This window comes from Vidua chalybeata, chromosome 10 (genome assembly GCF_026979565.1).
Source record: "Vidua chalybeata isolate OUT-0048 chromosome 10, bVidCha1 merged haplotype, whole genome shotgun sequence".
NCBI lineage: Eukaryota > Metazoa > Chordata > Aves > Passeriformes > Viduidae > Vidua > Vidua chalybeata.
Genome location: NC_071539.1, coordinates 5,851,881 through 5,868,788, shown reverse-complemented (window position 1 = coordinate 5,868,788; position 16,908 = coordinate 5,851,881). Strand labels below are relative to the sequence as shown.

General features: G+C 37.0%; 1 protein-coding gene across 1 annotated transcript in view; it reads right to left on the bottom strand.

Moving 5' to 3' along the window:
* NAALADL2 (N-acetylated alpha-linked acidic dipeptidase like 2) overlaps positions 1 to 16,908 on the bottom strand; it is a 417,358-nt gene that overhangs the window by 150,714 nt on the left and 249,736 nt on the right. The window contains exon 6 of the mRNA XM_053952318.1: positions 14,026 to 14,145. Coding sequence (XP_053808293.1) covers positions 14,026 to 14,145 — 120 coding nt within the window. The remainder of the gene's footprint in view (positions 1 to 14,025; positions 14,146 to 16,908) is intronic.

Genomic DNA, 16,908 nt, shown 5'->3' with positions numbered 1-16,908 from the left:
GTTACACCACTGTAACTCCTAAGACAGAACTTGCAGAAAAAGTCTTTAAAGAATATACAACTTCACTCTGGGGGAAAAGAAAAAAAAAACAAATTGAAAACCACCACAAAACCAAACAAATGCCAAACCAAAAGCCTCCAACTTAAAAACCCAAATAAAAGCTCCATCTCAACACCAAGTTACACTACAGGACCAGGTAATGAATGAATGGTGCGACACAGAATGAAAACCACAATCACAGGCCCTGGTGTTTAGCCCAGGACAGAAATCTATAAAAATCAGGGAATATTTCCAAGTTCAGAACAAGCATTTTCTCTTGCAATAAGTTTTCAAAAGAGACAGAGTGAAAAAAAACCCACAAACAGAAATTTCTGTTCTCAGCCATTAATTTCTTTTTGTCAACTGACAGTGGTGACTAATTTTGTACTTACTATTGCTTCTAACTAAAAAGGTGAAAAGGAAACCAGTTCAGGGTTACAGGGCAAGCTTACTTCTGCATCACTCAGTAATGGAAAATGCATCTCTATCAATTCTGTTTAGAAAATTGGTACTTACTGAAATCCTCGTGCCTAAGCCTGCATTTAACTTTAGCTTTACACCAAAGTAACACCCTCAATGTCAATAACCCTTAATTGGCAAGAAACTCAAAGTCAGGCTTTCTGACCTTTATTTGCTGGTCTCCTCTCTCAAGTAATAAGTGACTGGACGAGAGGAAAGTGTCTCAAATTGCATCAGGGAAGATTCAATTAGATATTAGGAAAAATTCTTCACCAAAAGGGTTATCAAGCCTTGGGAAACGCTGCCCAAAGTGGTGGAGTCACCATCCCTGGAGGGATTGAAAAGATGTGTGGATGTGGCACCTGGGAACATGGTTTAGTGATGGGTTAGGGAGGGAACATGAGGATCTTAAAGGTCTTTTCCCACCCAAATGATTCTGTGATTCACTGTATATGAAGCTAATTCTCTCAGGGGATGGAAAAATAATATACACATAATTGTTATGATTCTTTCTGATAGCAAATACTAAAGATTAAACCTAAAATAGACAAAGTACACAAAGACAGTTAATTGTAAAGATAGACACGATTTAAACAAACAGAGAAACTAATTAATACTCATCTTTCCAACAAGGGCCTACACAGTTAAGATACTTAGAGCAGAATGACAGGGGTTTTAAAATCAAATTTACCTTTTTGAGTTTTTGCCAGCATCTACTAAACTGTCCTTTCACACAAGATTTCTGAGGAGAATGATCTGTTCATATGCCATTCCATGAAGATATGAGGTACAGAGGCAGCTTTGACAGTAAAACCCTGATCAACTCTTTGCTCCCAATATGATAAACTTTGATTATTAGAAAACAACTTAACACTTTGAGGGCTGTCTTAGAAATATTCATATTAATTTCATCTCACAGTCATTGATGTTAAGTTCCAGGCTTACTATTTAAGATCTTTTCTGCAACAAAATAACAGAAATTTTCTAGAAAACACTCTTTTGGAGGGGCATTGTTTTATGTTGGGTTAGGTTTTTTTTCCTCTTCAAGTTTAATTAGAGAACAGGATTATAGTAATGTTAAAGACATATTTTTTCCTCATCATTTACAAACATCTTCAGAGGCTAAATAAATAATTGTGTAACACACCTTGACCATGAGACACCGACTAGCTTAATTCAGGAATAAAAACTTAAAATTTGTTTGAGTGTTTTATAAGGAGAATGGATTTGTCAAGAACTCATCACACTGTCTATTAATCTTGAATCCAAGAAAAAAAAGTCTTTCTAATACCCTTAAAGGGTGAAGACTAATGTTTAGCACGCAGGTGGTACCTTCAGAATTACATCAGTTACTCTGGGCTGTTCACATTTAGATTGAAGCCAGAATATTTTGTGTATCTTTCTTTTTTTTTTCCACCTCATAATAAATGGTAAAGCACTAGCAGAGTTTTATGTGCCTGCTTTCCAGTGTCCAATTCCATATCAAGAAATGTTTAAGTATCTACATAGAAGACCTCATCACCAAAAGCTATTGCAGAGATAAACAGACTCAGAACTGAAATATCCCATTTCACAGAACAGTCATGATTATAATTAAATTGCTCCAGACATATCCTCCACTTCAGGGAGTCAAGACACCTATGATTGCCACTTCTAGAAAAGGGATACCAGGGAAAAAAGTATCATTTCCTACTTGCTTTGCAAGCCATCCTCTTCCCTCAAGCACAAGCCATGCCAAGGAAGGACATCAGGCTGACAGAGGGCATTTCTTACACAATGTTCTCACAGTGAAAGAAAGGAGCAGAGATTTTTCTGGTCAATAAGAACTTCTTGACAGAAGACTAAGGAGCTGATCAATCTGGATGAGAGACTGTGTGTGCACTTCACCATGACAGTGCATGGTGACAGGATCTCAGCAATGAAGGTGCCATGTGATGGCCGTGACCTTATTGTCATGGGAGAGTTTTACCTGATCAAACACCACCTATAGCTACTTTTGCTGAAGGGGAATTGTTCTGTAAAATGTACTGTGCAACACATTTAAGTATTGTTTTTATATTAAATAAAGTGAGTTTTAATGTGCTTTAATATAAAGTGGTGTTTTTCTACATTCTTCTAGAAACCTCACTGCATCAAGCTGATCTCTTTACTGAGAACAAAGATCTGTTGTATCAACAATCAAGCTAATTTGGATATGAAAACTTAGGTTTTCTTGAAATTAAATAACATACTTATAGTTTCATTCTGTTTGCCAGTAAACAGAAAAAGGGAGAAACAGGTAATTTAAGCTATTCTTCCCCTGTTAGCACTGGTATCACCAAGTATTGAACAATTCTGCACTGTTGGCAGGTCAGAAGCAAATCTTATTTTCTGAATTTTCTGTATACCTTGAAATGACTTCACCTTTAAAGAAAATAAAGCATGTTGAGTGACAATGTCAGATTTTGTCCTTGCAACTTTCAGTGAATCTGTACAGTATGCAGATCAAAGTTCATCCAGTCAGGTATACTTGCAAATAATAAAAATGAGTAAATTATCATTTAAATTAAGAATTAATTGAAAACATTACATTTTTTGTAATATTCTTTTTGCACTTCCAAAGAGTTCAAGTTTTTCTGAAAAAGCATATATGGAAACAAAAGGCATTTGCAAACAGATTCTATTGAATGTACAAAATGTCACAGCAAAATAGATTTCTGTGTATGATAGTTTCACATACATTTTTTAAATGCTAATATCTTAACCTTTCCTAATTTAGTTGGTTTTTTTTTTTAATGAATAACACTACACTGAAAAGGAACAAAATTTGAATTTAATACTCTGTAATGAAAATTTCTGTACTTTCTCACATGCTGTATCAGATTTCCAACCCCACTTTGCTGAACAGAGCAAATGTCATCTTTTAAAGATGCTTCCACTAATGTCAGGTGTGAAGCACAGTGCTAATAATATATTTGGACTCCTCTCAGGTATTCCAAACCAAGAAAAAAATACATTTTTCTTGGAATGGGACTTTTCTTAGGCAGGAAGAGGAAGCCAGATCCCAGCTCTCCTAAAACATTCCAAATGACTTCCTTGTATCCCTTTTTTAAGGATCATTGCAGCACCTTAGCATGGTAAGGGACAGTTATTTCTACACAGATGCTCCAGACTAATTAAACTCTTATGTCTCATAAAGATTTCTTCAGCCTGTAATCCAAGAATGGCCTGAACCAGCAGATTCAGGCTTGCCTTTTTTCCTTTTACTCCCTAATATGAGGAACAGGAATGGGACATGCCCAGGTGGTTAAGTGGATTAAATGTTATCATTTTCCCTGTGAGATAACAGTGGAGGCCTGACTGAAATGAGTTGTCAGGTCATTTCCCCAGTGGACATTTTATAACATAAACCCATCACATATAACTGAATACTGATATAAGAGGCAATATAGTCAATTCCCACTCCAGGGAAAACCAAGATTGACTCAGAAGTGAAATATATGCTTCCACCTTATTGAAAGGGAGGTCTCTCTAGGTCACCTCAAGGTCACCTCCGAGGCTGTGTGCTAAGAATTCTTGTGTCTGCATAATAACTGACAGTGGGAAAACATAAATAACAGGTTCAACTGTCAGTGCAGGCACTCCTCCAGCCTTCACAAAATGCAAACACTGTCCTCCACTTAAAATATTACCTGTATCTACACGTAACTGAGCTGCCCTGACAGATCTCAGCCCATGCACATTCTGTGGTTGTTCACAATTACAAGGCTTTCCTGGGCAGCTTTGTGAGAGTTTGGGTTTGTTTGGTTAAGGGTGTTTTATCTGATGAAGAGACTGATTTTTGGAGAAATCTGAAGTGTACAAGTGATGTGAAATTTGAAAAAAAACATGAAAAATTGCACTAGTTATTTGAAACAAACAATGAAAAATTGCACCTTAAGTCGATCAAGGAAAGTAGCCCCCAACATTTTTTCCTTACGGTTCCAGTGACTGTCATCATATGATTTTTGTTTTCTTTCCCAATGACCATAAGGAAGTTCAAGAATCTTTTTATTTGAAACAATTGATTGACTCTATATATCAAAAAGCATCCCAATCAATGCTTCTAAAAAGACCCAAAAAACCCAACAAAACAATTACCATGAATGACCACAACTCCAAATATGGAGAACTGCTGCCAGAAGAGTATGTTCAATACTAAAATAAGACAAAAAAGCACAAAGAAAAACTCCAGAAGCCAAATACAAAACTCAAACTCACTTAAAAACATGAGACTGCAGCAGGTTAACATATAAAGGAAGCTGCCATTTTGTTAGGTTTAGATCAAGAGAAAACAAAAGTCTAACTTTGTTGCACATGCTGTTTGTGAATTATTCACTGAGATGTAAAGAGGAAATGAAAATGTCTGAGTTCTCATATTGAAATGCACAATCTTCTCCTGTTAAGTGAAAATATGTTCGCTGTGGTAGAATTGCCTTCTGCACAGAAGGTTAGTTTAATGTTTTGGCAATCGAAACAAAATATTCCAAGTGGTTATTGCTGTACTTGCAAAGAGGGTGCCAATTATATTTGTAGTGATGGACTTGGTGTTTTTCTTTTCAAATTCATGCACAGGCATCAAGAGGCCCAAATGGCTAAGAGTGACATTTTGACTTTGGTGTTCCACAGCATTATGCAGTCAAAGAGAAAATTAAAAAAATATAATGCTAAAAGCCACCTCTTCCCTCTCCAGGAAGGACATGCAGTTACATATTTTAACCATCTATGCTCCACAAAATCCAGCTACAGACAATCTGAAAGGAGCAATTCAAGCAATCCCAGGGAAAATAATAAAAATTGTCCATAGGCTGCTTATTATAGAATGCAAAATATAAATCCTGGTTCCATGGATGCAAATCAAAAGGTTGGATCTCTGCATCCAGCAGGCCCATGTTTCTACTCAAAGTTCTGATCATGTGGCAAATTACAGGTGTATTTGAAAAGGTAGAATTCAGATTTTCATGCAGAAATCACAAGTGTTGATTTCGTAAACCAATTCTCAGAGTTGAGTCTCTAAAGCCACACAGAACCAATGCAAAAATCAAACCAAGGTCTGGATATCCCGAAGAGCTACAAGGCATGAAAGTCATTCTTCAGTTGAGTAATCTGTGACATCCTGGTTTAGCAACTAAAACACTGATTCTAGGAATAGAACTGTTTATGTCTATAATCTCCTAAATCATGTTTTACATAAATACTTTATTCAATAATAGTGACTTTTGATACCTTTCAACCCAGTTTTTCAGTTCACAGACATGTAAATACACTGATTACTATGAAGCATTCTGAAATGAGGAGAAAATACTTAAAAGAGCATAAAATGTCAGAGAAGAATCATAACTTCTTAATGAAATAAGAAACAAGCAACTACTATAGAACACACCATACAAGTCAAACCCACTACAGAATGAGGGCAGAAGATTGCCACTAAGCACACTAAGTGCTTAGTACACTTGTATAATACTTTTTGCCTGAAGAAGATGACCTTATCCTCTGATCACTATTCCAGAAAATATAAAATATAAGCAGGATGTACCATTCTGGTCTCTGCCTCTCCTCTGCAGAGGAAGGGAAGTTCTGAAAATCTCTGGCATTGCTTCACCCAGTACAGTGGCTGACACTTTGAAAATCACCAGAAGTCAGGTAGATCTGTTCTGGCAGGATGAGATGATTCACCCCTCATCCTTACTCCAAGCTCATGGATCTTCAATTTTATTTTCCTCCTTTCTCCTTTCTCAGCTGCTGTTGAAATGTGCTGGAAACAAATGAGCTGGGAAAAGGCCCAGATAATTTGTCTGTCAATGGCCCTTTTGTGAAATCCAAGCTTAACTAATGCAAAAGACCAGCTCAATTCACAGCTTGGGTAGGAAAAAATAATTCCCTACACAAGCAACAAAAGAAGGGCCAAGACCACAAGCAGAAGTATGACCAGTCCATCTGCAGGAAGAGCAAATTAAAAAGGTTTGGATTTTCTGAAGGAAAGACAAAGTGGTGTTTCCCACTGCCCTGCACACAAGTAGCTGATCATGTGTGGATTTGGGGTACAAGCTGAGGCAATGGGTATCTTTGCTCAGCTCAGCTTCAGAACAGTTGCCTCACAGCAAATCCCTTTCACTTGACTTTGCACCATTGGTCAGGACATAGCACTCACACGGTAAATTGGATGACTGCATTCACTACTCACTTCTTAAGAGCTTGATAAAATAGAAAATTATGCTTGAGTTTCACACCTCTAAAATCAGACAAGGGCTTCAGAAGACCCCACAATGAATTCTTTATGACAACTCAGCCATTGTCCATGTTTGAATGGAAGCTGCTTAGTGTTTCACTCAGGTTTATTGCACTAAAAGGAGATCTCCTATAACACTTTCCCCTCCAGAAAGAGCAATCCATTATGGGAGCTGGACTAATTTTTCAAAGGATACATTCAATACATGCAGCAAATGTGCAATTAAACAGCCAATTGAGTATATGAATATTTAGAATCACTTCCCCAAGAGAAATAAAAGCGTTTAGGGTTACTGAAGAGAACAGGACTATGCACCTCATCAAATTGGGAAGAATTCAGTGTTTGATTCACCAGCAGGACTTCAGAAATTTCTGTATTGATATAGAAGAAAAAGAGAGAATAGGAACTACAGTGGGGAACACCAGCAGTGCCTTCTCAAAACATTCAGGGAAAATTGTGTGGCATCAGAAATGCAGAATAATCAATACCTACTTTTGGTCATTAACTTACATTTCCCCTTGTTTACTCTGCTAATAGCACATCTCTCCTTCCATGCAATCCAATCCAGGGGTTTGTAAGCAAAAAGGAAATGATTAATAACCAGAAGTCCTTTTACTGATGCAAACAAAATGTTAATTACTCGAGAATATTGACAAGTTGTGCTGTAATTATGCTTCCTTCCAGACATCAATTGTTTTTCTTCTACCCCACCCCTTATATTCTTCTTACTGCTTACAAGGGCAAATTACTTTTTCCCATTTCTACTGTAAAAAGTGAAGTCAGAATTCCCTCTTTAATTTACTGCAGTGCACTTGACTAAGGGGATAAGAGAGCAAATTTTTGTCAACTATTTCATACTCATGTGGACAGATACAGATTGGATTTATAACTGCACTGGCGCTGTTTCACTTTTAGGTGGCACAGGTCACAGTACATCATCCTTCAAATGCTGGATGAAGTTGGAGGAAAATTGACACGCTCAGCTAAAAATTATTGTGGATACTAACAGCCTTCTAGGAACTGAACACAGGAGCTCACTGTGACTTGGTTCCAGTCAGGAATACAAAACCACTTTTTGTGACTTTCTATTTGACTGCTTATTTAGTTATCATCTACAGATTTCTCAAGTCAGGAGGACTTCTTGATTTTCCTTCCCACAGTGAGGGGAAAATGTATCACAACTGGTACTTTCAATTTGTTTTTTACCCAGCTGTGTTCAAACTAAGTTTACCAATAAAGAATTTAAATATGACTTCAGGATGAAGCATTAGGTCATAAATCTGTTGGTTTTTTAACTCTGGTACATTTCCTCAGTGGGCTGGGGTGCATTTCTTAGTCCACCCAACCCAGATCAGATTTATGATATGGAGGCAGGGTGTCTCCAGGCTTCTCTAACTTTTATGGTTTGTTCCTTCTGTTCAAAAGGAACACGAAAGCATTGCTGTCAGTCAGAGCAAGAGGAATATAACTCAGAACTGTGTCTACCAATCTCTCAAATGTCTCACTTTCTGATGAAGGAAGGCCAATGGTCTTTCTTCGAAACAAACATAAAATTTTTCAGTATTCACTAAAGAGCAAAATAGCTTCTGCAGGATTCCATGAATCAAAAATCAGAAAGAGATTCAGAAAGAATCATTAAAAACACAGGACTGATGAGTGTGAAACCTCAATTACATAAACACCTTTTTGGTATTTATTATTATTATTATTATTATTATTATTATTATAGTGCAGTTTTTTTGAAGGCCTAGGTAGAATTTGCTTACGTAGGAAGTAGAGAAGAAATGCAAATGGTCCATTCCTTAGACTGTGTGGTATCTCACAGATTAAAGAGGCTGTTTGAGGAAGGGGAAAGTTAAGAACATGAGTACACTAAATCTAGTCTTTGGGGGAAGAGAAAAAGGATAAAGAATAAAAGAACTAACTCAAAGGAGAGAATCTCTGACAAATTCAGGGGGGACAAAGGCTAAGGAAAAAGGGTCACAAAGCCACTAGTGCTTCCTGCAAGACAAAATAAGAACTAGAGTACCCTGTACAAATATAAACTGGCTACTTAGCAAACTCTGCACAACAATTCGACTGAATCAACCTGAATCCAGTGTGTACTATCAAAAGAAACTCAGGATTTTGGGAATTGGGATGAGATTTTAAGAGGATGGTAAATTAGAGAAAACCTGAAAAAACAGGATGCTATAACATGCAGTGGATGTTATTAGACAATCCCTTCAGATCCAGATCCCCAGGTATAGTTTTACATGTTTCTATAATTTTTATTTATACTGCCTATATCTGTGGCTGGACTTTTTGAGAAGGGCTTTAGGAAGGGATATAATATCATTAAAAGTCCCATAGCACTCATATGGGGAAATGTGTGTATCTAAAAATTTTAGGAGCCTTGGAAAAAATTCTACCGTCCAAAAAAAGTTACAAAAAACCCCAACCAAAACCCCAGTGTCCTTAATAATGAAATGCATATCAAGTGTTTATGTTCCCTTTAAAATGTTTGGGTTTTTTACCATAGTTTTTATTTGTATATTTATATGCACACACCGTATATATGTATACAAACATACACACATATATTTGTGTATCTCTAGGGAGGGAGGAAGGGATGGAAGGAAAGGGAGGGCCTCGTTAAATGGAGATTTACAATGTAAACCATCATCTTCACAATTGTATGTGCTAGCCATAAAAAATACCAGAGGGAAGGAAATAAAAAATGTAGACATTGTAGAAAAGTGAAATTACTTTTTCCAAAGTAAACTTATTTAAAATTAACACAGTTATTAAACTGAAGCCTTTTTGCAAATTACCTTTATTCTGGGAATCTTTAATATTTTCTATTTAGCAAACCCTTATCTATAAGGGCCTGCCAATAACCTCTGCATAAACATCCAAGCCTCCACATTCCTAAACTTTATGACAGTTAAAAAGCAATTTTATGAATATTTATGAAGGCAGTCAATTATTAAAATAAATAAAGATATTTACACAGTAGAACAACATCTTCATTTAATGGATGTGGAAAAAATGTTAATATATGAACATTTTAAAGATGAAGTGGTTTGGCCTTCAGGGCTTTTGTTACTCAATTAAAAGTTAATTTAGGACAAAAATTATGGCTTTTTCACGAATTGCAACCCCTAAAGATTAAATCATGATCAAGACACACAACATTTTTCAAAAAATGAATCTGTTAATGACATTTCCAGAGGCTGGATATTGAAACCACTGTGCAGTGCTCCCTGAAAAGGCCTCCTCTGGCTCCCTTAACGTGCTCAGAGCAGTGGCACACACCCAGATGTGCTCTAGGGCACAGGAGCTGGGTGCTACCAAGGTGCTTTTGCCAATCTTCTGCCACCACACATTTCACACTATTAGAATATCTTGTCTACAAACACAGTGGGCAACTCAAGGTGCACTTTCTCAAGAAGGTGCTCTACACCACATGAGTGATTTGCTTCATCACTGGTAATAAACTTCACCATCTTTCACCAGCCACATTTATAGATCCTCCTGGTTCAAGGACATCAGGAGGCTGCTCTGACCTCCTGACTGGCTACTCAACCTCACCAGTGACCCCAATAACCAGAGTTCCACCAAAACACAAATTTTCCTTCTAGCCAGGACACCAAGAGACAGTCACCTTCAATCTCAAGGTGTGAGAAAATGTGTTTTTTTATGGCAATTCCCTGCAGAAGTTTTGCCTCATTTCTCTTCTACATTTGTCTCATTTCAGCTCCCTGCTTAAGAAAACTTTTCTTCTTCTTAAATCCAGCCCCCTCTTTATTCAGCAGCAATCCAGATCTTAAAAGTCTCTCAGACTAGTCACAAGATCCCTTCTGGAGTCGTTGAAACAGTTGGAATTTTTTCCTTCTGTCAGTCTTCCAGCACTGTGAATTATTGTGGCTAACGAGACCAAAAAGCCTTGGTTATGCCAAGTTCCCTGTCACATGAGCACTCCCCAGGTGCCCCACAGCTCAGCCCACTGCCTCAGTCTGCCTTGCTATAGGAAATTGCCACTCCAGGTGCTGGGCACAGTAAACTCCTGAACTTTTCAGCTGCATTTGAAAAGGATTCTGCCTTTGTAATACTCTTGCTTGCTCCTTGAAGCATTTCTACCATTCCCGTTTCCTCACTTTTTATAGTAATCTATAATAGAGTCATGCTCACTTACTGATCTTAGTGCCCTAACAATGGTAAAAACGCCCTCAAACCCCTGCTCCACTCTGATATTTATATATACATATAAATACATAGCACTTTTTAATATTTTTTTTAAATCACAGCAATGTAAACTACTTTTTTTTTTTTTTTGGGTTTCCCCCCCCACCAGAGGCAATGCTGCAATAGCAGATACCCTGCTATAAAGGCAGGATCCATGTTCTTTCTCTTTATAGCTGTAATTTATAATGTGACTGAGGTAACACATTCTTTGTTTGAAGAAGTCCAACTTAAGGGATCAGGATGTGTCTCCGTGGCTCTGGACAGGTGCCACTGCTGTGGCTGCTGCCCCTCTCACTCCCCCTGACCAGAAACCACTGATCCAGTGGAACAGAAACACAACACTCCCAGTGACATCTAAAAATCATATCCAATTACAAAAATAACTCCAGGTCAGATTTCTACAAATCTTGTTCTCACAAAGCAGCTTAAATTTATGAACCTTAAGACATTTAATCAGAATTACTCATGTTTAAGACTAAACTGCATATTTTAACAGCACATTAACTTCAGGCTTTTCTGCCTACTCCAAATTCCCTGTACATTCAAATTTCAAATTACTCCAAGCTCTGAACTCTGTTGTTTTCAGTGTCTAAAGATATGAGAGATGGGCACAGTCTGAAAGACTGAAAGTAGAAGCTCCAAATTATTTTCAACTTTAATCCTCCTCCAATTTTGCACCTTATCCAATCTTTATAAACTAAATCTATACTGCAAAAATACTGTCATTTGTACAACTATTTTTCCAAATATTCAAATTTCCATCACTTGGACTTCTGTAAATTAGTCCCTTGAACATGAAGTTCTTTTCTACCAGCACGTCCTTTCTCTTAATATGATGTAAGGACAAAAGAACTGTTGTTCAGTTTTCATGGTGATTTTTTTTCTGCCAGCAGTAGTTTATTATTTCTTTCAGGTTTTTTCCAAAGGACTCAGTATGGAGAGAAAGAACCATCAAACATTTTTTTAAAAGGCAAATTAAATACACAAAAGGGGAAAACAGAAAAAAAAACATGGTAAAGAAAGAAAAACAGCAGTAAAGAGAGAAAGACAAAAAGTGTAACTCTGAAAGGGAGATACAACTGAAAAATAGAGACAAAATTAGAAACTGTTATGAAGATGGAACCTCCATGTAGGGTCTATAATAATAAGACTCCAATTCAGAGTGAGATACTTGCATAATATAAAATAATAACAATGAAAAAATTAAAGGAAATTAACATATGAAAAATACAAGTTAAATACAAAAAGTGGAAAGAAACCCACTAAGTATAGATGTTTATATAGCCACAACTCTCTTATGAACTAGTGCTCTGTTTTAATGTGATGTAAAACCAAGCACATGGAAGGCAGAGATAAGGAAAATATAGGGAGAGGGAAGTATCAGCTGAAGCAGAAATGAGAGACTCAGTAAGTACAGAAACATAAACATTAGAGGGGAAAAAAAGATACAAAGAGTGGATTCAGCAGAGAGATACTGGGCTCATTTAAACCAGCAGGACTTGCAGTTTAAGGCAATATTTCACATCAAATATTCCTTAGGAAAGGAGAATCTAGTTCTGATAATCTTTCTACACCTTTACTGATAGTTATGAGCAAAGTAAAGCTTAAAATTATTTCACTGCCAAAAAGACACTAATTATATTCTAGAAAAGGGTAGTTTACATCCTCAAGAAAAAGGGTAAACCTTCTGTGAGGAGAACATAGAAAGAAGGTTTGGGTAGTTGTAATTTTACCTCAGACCCTGAGCACACATTCGAGTCAGTCTCCTGATCACACCACACTTTAGTTTGTGCTGTAAAACACACTCTGAATGTGCAAAACTGTTTCTTTTGGGGCACTGGAAATGTAGCTAATGCACCTCAGCCAGTAAACAGCACATATTTGGGACAAGGTTACAGCCAACCCGCACAAAAAGCTCCTGAGATGTGCCTTGTCCTCAGCACCTTCTGGTTTTCTCTTCTCCTTCAGGCTGCTTGGTAATTCAGACACAGTGAGTGTTCACAGGAACGCAAATTGGTAAAAAGTCCATCTCACAGACAGTGCTGCTACAGCAAACTTTACATCTTTATCAAATCCCTGCTTTATGAGCCCTGATTGCTGTTTCATTGGCTTTGTCAGCAGTGGAATGCAGGATCAGATCTATTGCTGGAGATGATGGGCAACAACCGAGTCCCAGCAATGACAACTGACCTTTCACAGGCGTAATTAAATTGCATCTAAATAATTTAAATAAACAGCTAAACCTACTCAGTTGAAAATGGCATTTTTATTGAGACAAATCTTATTCCTATAGAAAAAAAACATTAAGTGGTTATTTTGTGAATCTGTATTGAAGTCCTGGCTGGGCTTTCTATGGCCAACAGAGCAGGTCCTGATTTACTTAACTGCAAGATCTGGAGTCACTGCTCTTTTATAATTGCTTTTGTGAATTGGGAATGAATTGTTTAAGCATTTACTGAGCTACTATGCTTTCTGTATTTTCTGAAAGTCAAACCAGCAATTTTGTTTATAAGATATTTGCAACAGAAGGCAGTTACTGGATGTTTAGAGTTTAAATGTGGTTTATCTGTTGAGTGGTTTATTATGTTTAGTGCAAAAGTGGATTAGGGAGCTCCTGCTCTTTGCTCTCTGCCAGAGCTGGGGTTGAAGAGGATGGATACACATGCACCCATGTACACCCTCTTCAGACACAATCCCTTCTGCTTTATTAGTTCTTTCAGTGATTTCTTTGTTTGTCAAAAGGCTTCTAGTACACCCAGAGAAAATACAGCAGAGTGCTGGGGCACTGAAAGATATGCAGCAAAATAAACAATTCTAACACATAAAAGGTGCTGCAGAGTGACAGTGGTGAGTACTGAGGAAGAATCTGAGTGTCAATAAGGCCTGACTTATTGTGGAAAATGGGAAACACTTTGTTTTTTTAAAGCAAAGTGTTTTAAAACTGATAAAACCCCAAAAAACCAAACCAAAACCACAAAAAACAAACAAACAAACAAACAAAACCCCAAAAGAACAACCCACCAAATGAATAATTCAGCTGATGTGTAACTAACCTTATAAAGCAAAGGTGATTGTCCAAGCTTCAAAAGTGCAATTTTTTTGGTCACGTTTGTGATGGCTTGAACCCGGATCAGGTCTTCCATGGTCCCATACTGGACATCAACAAGCTCTGCCTGCAAAGAGGAGACAAAATTCAGGCTACAGCTACAACCACACATCACTGAGGGTGCTCCTTGCATGGAAACAAAGTTGTTTGCACAAGCACAAGCATCTGAGCAGAGTCCTGCAATTGCCTTACCCCAACTTCTAATCAGCAATACCTGTAATAGCAAAGACCTTGAAAGTTCAATCTGACAGGTAATTTTTTTTTTCAGTTTTAATTCACAATTCATAAGCTATGATAAACTACTCCCCCTCTTTTTTTCCCAGTGGTTATAAGAGATGCTGATTCTGATAAGAAATTCCCCTCATTAGCTACAGGAATTTATTTAAAACTGTGTAAAGGATACTAATTCACTTCTGTTTATTTTCTTAAAAATAATCAGAGTCTTGTAAAGTATTTCAGGGAATGAGTGATTTTACTGGTCACTTCTGAAAATGCACAGGTAACACACACTCCACCAATACACAGTTTTATTTTGTGACTCCTGAGCAATCTTACCTAACTACTGAAGTATTTTCTTTTGATCCATCAGTTATCCAAGCATTATACTCAGATAACTATGGTGGTAACAGTCTATGCTCTCATGTGTATACTTTTATATTAATACATCTTTTTCAAATTATTTAGAGTCACTTTGACCTAAAAGTGTTTAGAATGTGAAGATTTTCAGCTCTTCTGTTAGGACGCTGGAAGAAAATATAGAACAAATTCTAAGTTATTATTTAAATGTCAAGCACTGGCAGTAATGGAAAAATATTTCAAGATGAGTTCTCAAGTATTTTTTTAAATATATAATTTAAGAATGACCAAGGGCATTTTTCTCACTCATTCATAGCAATAAATTCTGGTGAAAACAAAGTAAGAGGATAATCAGTCTTGTACATTACTATTTCAGAATGTTATGAAGCTCTCAGGACATCATTGAGGACATTCTGGATCCTCTAAATTCGTACCCAGTGCTCACATAAAACACAAGTACAAGAAGACACAAGAATATTACATCAGTGTTAAAATCAGAGAAGTACAAGATGGAAAAGTTTTCTCTTTCAGTTCAGTTTTATAACTTAAGTATGGATTCATTGCCAAAGGCAACAGTTCTGATTTTGGGTATCCCTACACAAACTGTTTAAATTCTAGCAACAGTTGTTCTGGATGTGTAGGATGTGTGAAATTTTAGTAGATTCCTGAACATGGGTATTTTAGGAAAGTATTTACCCTTAAAAAAACTGTATCTGTGTGAGTTTGCATCTCAACATTCAAGCTGAAACCATACAAAAATTTTGCCAAGATTCCTGTCTTATTAAATTCTTCTGAATTCTTCAGAAAAGTTTCCAAGTCTGCAACATGTCATCAGTGCTGTACAAACCAAGTATGTGGAAAGGCCAACCAAAGTTCTAAGGCACTTCTGAACAGACAAATATCAGATTTAACACCAAATAATGAAATGTAGAACAGGAAAGCTCACACTTCACACTGCTTCTTCTGAAATAAATGGGGGTTTTCATATCTGAAGAACTAGAAAACTATTTAGCCAATATAATTATTTTCCTGTATGGCCACAGTATTTGAAAAGCAGGATAAATTCAAGTGAAGATTTCATACTAGGGATACGTATTTTATGTTTTACCTAATCTCATGCCTCCAGGTTTAAAGAATTAACCTCAGATTGGTATTTACCAGGCTGCTTAAGTTCCTAAGTTTTTTACCTCTTTCTGTAGCTCTTATCTTTATTTTAATTTGTACCTACACATATGTCATTAGATACAATGGTTATTAGTGTCTCAGAAGTCTCTTGGCTTGAGAGGTAATGGGAGGTTATATCTAGGTTGATTTCTAGGGATTCCTCTATCTAATTCCTTTGGACTCAATGCTTTCCTCACCTATTCTCCAAAGCAAAAATCAGGGCTGTCATTATTTGTATGAGAGAAAGCACACTGACTTTTCCTGAGGCAAATTCAATACCCGGACATGAAGACCATGAAGATCATTTGCTTCTCCAGGATGCCTGTGTGGAAATGAGCTCCCTGCCCATCTACATTCATGTGCTGCTGCTCTGCACATCCCTTTTGCTCTCTGCTTCTCCAGGGTGCTATCCACTGCTCTGTAAACAACAGAACTACATGTTTGCACAATTATTAAAGCATTTAGCAACTGCCCTTGGATGTTCTTAGTTAATTTATGGATGCAAACTGCATCTTCAAGAGAAGCTCACTGGTCTTTCCCAGGAAACACATGCTCAACAAGAGAGAGGCAGAACAGGAGGCCCTGCAAAAGCACAGCTCATTTTTTAATTATGTGGAAAACAGAAGTTGACTCCCTGCTGCCCCAAATACTCTGCAAAGCATGTGCTTTGCTTCAAATTTTAAAAGTTAGTCCCAATACCAAAGCTATTAAGCACATTCATACATTGAGAGTACATGTAAGAAATTGCATAATGAAGGAGCAGATGGGTGCAATAGAACAGAATTTCATGGGCTTTTATCACACATCCTCCACATGAAATATAGCTGTGTTATAGCTCAGAGGTTATCACATTCTGGACAGAGCATGCTGGAAACAGCATGCATAGCCTAGCACCCAGAGGTCTGCACAGCTTATATCACCTCTGACTCCAGTTAAAATAACAAACAAAAATTTAATTAAATCTTTTCTTAAGTAAAACTACATGCAGCTCATCTCTGGCCAAATGAAGTCAATAATTCACTGGAAGAGTTTAGAACAAAGTTGTAACATTTTGGCAATACAATCCAGAAAGTAATAGGTACACATTAAA